We start from the raw sequence: 7,045 nt of genomic DNA, 5'->3' as shown, positions 1-7,045 counted from the left end.
ACAATCGTTATAAATAGGTATAATTTGCTATCAGCATTGAGTGCAGCTATCAGCTTTCAAGATAAATTTATTCAATGTTATCTTTTATGAAGCGCCAAAAGCGGCATCTAGTTTTGTATAACCATGGTATAACCCAAATATTTAACATTTTACTTCGCAACTGCCATCTGTATATGTATAGTACAATCTTAATGTTTAGGGTAATTTTCCACGCTTAGCAAGAAACACGAGGGATCGGGACCGCGGTCTTAAAGATTTTTAAGCGAAATTTTGTATCTAGTCACCTCGAATAAAAGTAAAACATGGCAAAACTAACTCCGTTTCAAACAATTTGTTTTACATAAGCTATTCCGATCTGGTGGGGCAGAATCAACCCCTTAAGGCGCGTTATAAAAATAATGGATGCGTGAAGAGAGGATCGTTCGGTATTCAGTTGTATCGGATTTTTTTATCAAAAATTCGTTATTCGTTATTCAATTCGAAATGAATACAAGTTTATGACAACTGTCAATAATTTGTTTTGTAAAATTTATTCACTGAGGAAAAAGTAAACGACGTTTACAGCGGAGTTACCGTACGCGATATTTGTTTTCCATCCATTTTAATGAGCGTCCCACTCTGTCTGTGTCATATTAGAAAATTTTCATGGCTTAACATGATTTTGGTAATTGGAGTTATTTTTGATAAAATAGGTAATAAGAAATACAACTGAAAATGAATTGATTCGTATACCATTAGATGAGAAAAGAATCTTCATTCTAAATCCTATAAGTTATCATGGGGAGCAACGATCTGCAAAAAGACTTTTTCCCATGTAGGCAATTAGCCTATGTTTGTTTTTGAAATATTCACCCGGTACGGTATATAAAAAAACAGCTTTACAGCTTTTCATTTTATGCCCGTGTATAATAATATTAATAATAAATTTAGAGATACTTTTAGAAAAGCGGTGCAGCAGGAAGTTGTACCTTCCAGCGTGTCTACCGAAACCTTAGTAACATCACGCGATCGGTAGACCAATTTTTGTAGTGTCTTATGACATCAACTTTTTGAAACAAAAATTTCATCTTTGTAGAAATAAGTTCAATTGAATAATGCATCTTGCGTGGGTGGTATAAACTTGTGATAGTAACGCTTCCAGCTCGGTAGACTATTAACATAGTTCATTTATATACTTAATTACTGTACAAACTTTCATTCTTGTAGAAATGAGGCATGTACCTACATACTTATTATTTATTAACATGTTCAGAACATTGTTGCAAGTTTAGGCAACGCCGCCGACGCGGTAGACAACCGCTTTTGTTTACTTTTATTGTACTATCAAAACAATAAAATGGCAGAATATCAGGTTTATAGAAATGAGTGCATAAAAAATGTCGCTGCCTCCTGGACTATTTGCAATGTCACTAAAATTTGACAAGCTGCAACGAGAAAATCAGAGCGCGGGGCCTCTAACTATTGCGGCTTAGCAACAAAATATGCTCAAAAGATGTTCAAATTGTTAAATTGATACTTAGTTGTTATTTTTTAGTACGGAGAAAAAATTTAAAAAAAAATTGGACTAGGTTGCAATTTTTATTTTTCTAATCCTAAATTTTCATTTTTGATCACAGTGCGCCGGGACAAAGCTGTCCCGTATTTTAAACCTTGTTTGATATTATTATATTATGGTGCTTGTTGCTCTCAACTTTGTTTCGGGCCAGAAACTGCACGCCCGGGATTAAACACACACTTTTAGTCTCTTGGAAGTATATAATATAAATATAGGTACCTTTGTTTTTCTCGGGTAAAAAAATGAAATCCCGTTTTGATGGCCGAAATAAAAAGGTGTCCTTTATAGCCCAAAAAAATCTGGCAACGCTAACTAGTTCTCTAATTTAACCGACCTTGTATCTCTTATTATTATCAAATTAGCAATAATGAAGGCCCTGTATACCTAAAAATGTGTATTATTGGTGGTCTAACCATTTGCAATAACATTGTAATGCAAATTAAAATTGCCTATGAGCATTGAATAAAAACACTATTTTATTCAATGCTATGAGTCATTGAATAAAGAGGAATGTAGCTATTCAATTCGTACATGTTTCGCCATCTACACTAATAAGTAAGACTAACAAGTAAAGAAAACGTTTCTTTATCAAAAGGTAAATTCTGATAGAATACTATTTGTCACTCTGCAAACTATTGCCATCTTCCATGAAATGGAGAACATACAGATATCTACAATGAAATTATAAAATTCACTTTGCTAAGGGTTGCTATACGGTTGGGATGTTATACTGAAGCAACAGGTATAATGTCAATAATTTAGGGGTGGTGTATTACGTATTTTAATAACGGTCCTGTTAGAGGCCGCCATACGTTATATTTGTTTTTACCAATTACGTCATTATTTAGTAGTAATGTACATTTAGAACAGGCACACTGTTATTCAATAGAAAGTAGTTATGCACATGTGATATTAAAATACGAGCTAGTCATTAGTGAGATGTGTACATTCCAAATATTCGACTGATACAGTTTATAGTGTGTGAAATTATTTCGTCGAAATGAATGAATGTCAATTTGCCTCGAGGTGTATCAATACCGTAAATAATAATGTATTTTTGCATAGGTATAAGTAATTGTAGCGGTAGAAATAATCGATAAATTCCAAGTGAATTGCTCAATCTTTATCTTATCACAGCCTGTCGTTTTTATCAAAAGCAACCGATAGATTACCTTCGCCAGTACCTAATTTACCTGCAATGGAGGGAAAAGTGGGCGATGGTGTTCCTCAATGGAAAAGGGAATTAATCATGCGAATTAGAAATAAAAACAAGTGGTACTCGGAGGTACAGCAGCAACAGCTGTTGGCGGGGACCCCTCGAAATGCATCGGTCGCGGTCGGATGTGCGGGACAACAACCTAACATAACGTGTTCTTCGGCGGCATCAGTCCCGGTTCTAAACTCGAGTGAAGGTGATTCTTTGAAATGTAATAATAGTTCAGTACAACAAGCGAAAATGGTTAAAGAACGTGTTTTTGTCGACCATAACCAAATTGATAACTACAATTACGAATCCAATAACATTCAAAACGGTGACGATTGCAGCAGTGTAGATTCCAGTTCGTCGGAGGAATTGCATTACGGTCCTGGAATTGTGAATAGATTAAAAAATAAGTACTTAAGTTTAACCTTACGGGAGAATACTTTGAAGAGTCGACCCTCGATACTGCCAATACGTAAAGCAACTTCCTTGGAAAACCTGCTCGATGATGATGTGCCGAATGGACAGCCGACAGTACCGCATGCACGGGAATATAACTCAAGATGGAAGGAAAACAACGCCAGGAATTTATCAAATAGGTACAACACGAAACGCGGTGACCTGAAGAGAGCTCGATCCGTGGAAACGATATCGAGAACTGGAAGCGACGAGCACTCAATTGAACTGACGAATGATGTTCGTCTTAAGCACGAATCGTTACATGAGGATATGATTATCGCCACGGAAGGAAGTGACAAAGTTTCGGGTAAACTATTTGATAAGAAACTATTGGAAATTTCAACAGAAAATAAACCATTCAGTAATGCAGTTCCGCACATCATAAACAGACCTAAACGAATAACGCCAGTGATGAGTGAAAAGGAAAAACCTCCCGTAGATGTTGTCAAGCAAGCCAAAAGAATTTTCGAAGGTAAAGCCGAGCAACGTACCAAACCTCCGCAACAAACCGGAGAAGTAGCCGCAAAGGTTGCGTCCTTTAAGAACATAATTGGTCAAGTCAAAAACGGCAAAAAACCGCCAATCCTCAAAGAGAAACCAACCGCGACCCAAGTTGTACGATCGCCCGAAAATTCCAAATTACAAAAACCGACCAATTTGGCCATCACCGCGATTGAAAACGGATGGAAGAAGGATGACAAATCGCCATCCCCCGATGTCGCCGCAGTAAGGTCAAGTCCGATTCCGGATGTGTCGAGGATCAGTTCACCGAACCGAGAAGACTTAAATCATCAATCGCGGATCACCACCAATCTATCGGAAACGCCTGATCTAATCCTCCATTCTAGTCCCTTGAAAAACCCTCCATCGCCGACATTCAAAATTTTAGCAACCGATAACTTTTTAAAAGCCGAAATATTACACTCGAACAATAACCTCATAATCAAAATTAACCAGAAATCATCCCCATCGCCGCCGGCGACAACCGAAACCGATGGCAAAAAAATTGTCACGCAAGAAAGTAGAAATAACATACGACAGGCCGGAAACACCATAACATACAACCTATCGAACTCGACCGATTTTCGATCTCATCTTCCAGGTATTACTAGTGATAAGTGCACGAAAACTTTGCCAATTCAAAACGCGCACGCCGATAAGACTGCAAAACCAATCTTGCCTTCGCAGACCAACTTAACGCCACAGGAAATTGAGAAAAATAGCAAAAATATAGCGAAAACATTAGAACAGAACGTAAGTTCGCCTTTGTTTCTCAAATGTGACGAAGTGAAGAGGGTCGAAGTGCCAAAGGCCACGTTACCGAAACAACCAAAAGAACAAAACTCTATAGTGTTTAAGTTTACCGATCGAAAAGATGTGCCAGATTACGTCGGAAATGATGGGAGAAACCGAGCCACGGCCAAACTCGAAAAACCGAAGGTGAGTTTTATTCTTCCTTTTTTTTTCGCCCGGCGTTTGATTTTGGCCATGCGCGACTGAGTTCAGGTAAATAAACCTTGGTGAATTTTGTTCAAGGTTGACTATAATAATAAGGAAATGTCTAATACAATTACCTACCTGGAAATTATTTTTAAATGGTAGTGTCATTGGCTTTTGAACAAAAGCATTATAACAGAAGCTTGTTTTTGTATTAGGTCCAAGTTATCAGTTATTATATCACAAGTCATAGGTCATTAAGATACCGCATGCATAATATTGACTTACATCTTCTATTTTGGATAACAGTTTCTTATCACCATTAGCCCATTACCAAAGTCAATTACGGAAAGATATTCATATTTACTTGCTTGACACCATCAAACAGAATACTTTCACCTTTAAAATGAAACAAATATTTGAAATGAGTCAGAGTCTCAGAGTTTCCTGTAAAATTTGTGACTGTATGCTATGTTTGGCACATTTTCAACCAAGGCGCTTTGTTTATATAGTGCATAACAAAGTCCCTCGGAAAGTTCATTTATAATTAGAAAATGAAATTTGAACGACTAACTATGTAATGTGTACCCGAGTGTGTACCTAACTTGGTACCTATTCGCGTGCGAATCTCGTCATATACTCATAGGAAGTGCTTGCAAGCACCTCGCTTTTACCATTTATGTACTTGCATATTTCTAAAAATAACTCGCGGACTCGCCATGGAGATATACAGAATGGTCCGAGAATATTTCCAAAAATTCTGCTTTTCTGTTGGCGTTCTACGTGAATCCGTGAGTGAATCCACATGCGGTAGTTTCACATTAATTTTGGAATTATTTTTCATTTGGAGCCAAATGAAATTTAGAGGCATGCATTGGGGGTTGGAGTGGACTACGTTTTTTTATTGTTGTGGAACAGGGAGATTAAGGGGTCTTGTTTGGTGTGTGTGTGTAAATTTTGTGTCTCAGTATCAGAAACGGATTTATATTAAAAACCAAGTTAAAACCGTGCAGAGCAAAAATCACATTGTCCAAAAAACGGGAGTGGAAATACCTCGGAAAATACCAAAACCCTCGCCAGAACCCGAGCCAGAACCTATAGAACTATACACATATTAACGCTTTAGATGAGTAAAATTTGGCTCAGATGAGCTGAGTAATGATGGTTGGATTGCAACATGATTTCAGGATATTTCAACCCTTAAGCCCTATTGTGGTTTAATAAAGAAAAGTATTTACTGTTACTCTCAAAAAATTTGTATCACATCGTTTTAATTAAAAAAAAGTTATTGCTTAAAATGCTAAAATGGCGGCCTTGTCAAAAAACCATACGGGACAAAAATATGCACAACAAACACATCAGTCCTAAAACTTTCAAACCGATATCTCCAACCGTTTTTACACCAGGGCTTTGGTTCCATCGTTATTAGTCACTCTGTATACAGTGAATTTTTTTTAATGCGAACATTGCAATGTAATTCCCCTATGTTCAATTTAAAAAAAAAACACATCAACCTATTGAGTAGTTCAAATGAGTAGTAGATACAATTGACAGCTGTCACATTTTTAAAAATACCGCCGTCCAATTTAATTACGAAATCGGTTAGGTTATTGCTTAGAATGTCAAGGAGGACACTTCGAACATTTATTGTAATTGTTCTCGTTATTTATTATCTTATTTCCTTCATTTATGTATTGAATCGATCAAATTAGTAGAATATCAGGTGCACATGACCTACAAATAATTGAAGGTTGGTTCCGAGGTTGGTTCACAATGAGTTGTGGTGTTAGTGCGTGGCCTATGAGGTCAAGTTATCGTAAGTTTAAGAAAAATGTATCCTAAAGTTGCTATGGCCTCACATGCCTTCTTTAAAAAAATCTTACCGAGTGCTCTTCATCATAAAGACCATGAATTGTTATTCATAGTCACACAAGTTGCGCGATTTGGGAATGTGAACCGCGCACATCTCATAGATTGATGTGTTTTTTTAAGAATCGAACATAGGGAAATTACATTGAATGCAAACTCCTATGTTCGCATTTAAAGAAAACTCACTGTATGTACTTACATACAAAAATATATTTATACCCTCGTTTATACCTACACATTATACCTCCCATTATTCATATGTAGATAAAAATAGATTTTAAAAAAGTCTTCATTCATTTCATCAACGTTCATGACCATATTTTTCCTTATCATTTTCATCAAACACTATTGTCACAATTTTCCGAGAACAAGTTAAATTATAAACGCCAACTTTCAAACAGCCACGTTTTTAATCATACTTAACTCTTTATGCGAGAAAGTTCAATTTAAAAAACCATGGGTTTTTACTCGGGTTTTTACAAGAGTTAATAGACTATTTATATCAAAATCTGTTAGTTTTAAAA

The 7,045-nt window shown here is 36.4% G+C and overlaps 1 protein-coding gene across 1 annotated transcript in view; it reads left to right on the top strand.

Moving 5' to 3' along the window:
- Nucleotides 1–2,400: 2,400 nt before the first annotated feature.
- The window catches only part of LOC116165448 (zinc finger MYM-type protein 1), a 60,648-nt gene continuing 56,003 nt past the window's right edge, over nucleotides 2,401–7,045 (top strand). Inside the window, exon 1 of the mRNA XM_031479905.1 lies at nucleotides 2,401–4,655. Coding sequence (XP_031335765.1) covers nucleotides 2,754–4,655 — 1,902 coding nt within the window. The 5' untranslated portion in view covers nucleotides 2,401–2,753. The remainder of the gene's footprint in view (nucleotides 4,656–7,045) is intronic.

The sequence above is a fragment of the Photinus pyralis genome, unplaced genomic scaffold, assembly GCF_008802855.1.
Source record: "Photinus pyralis isolate 1611_PpyrPB1 unplaced genomic scaffold, Ppyr1.3 Ppyr1.4_LG3a, whole genome shotgun sequence".
Lineage (NCBI taxonomy): Eukaryota > Metazoa > Arthropoda > Insecta > Coleoptera > Lampyridae > Photinus > Photinus pyralis.
Note: the sequence above shows the minus strand (reverse complement) of the source record. Positions and strands in the feature narration are given on the sequence as shown.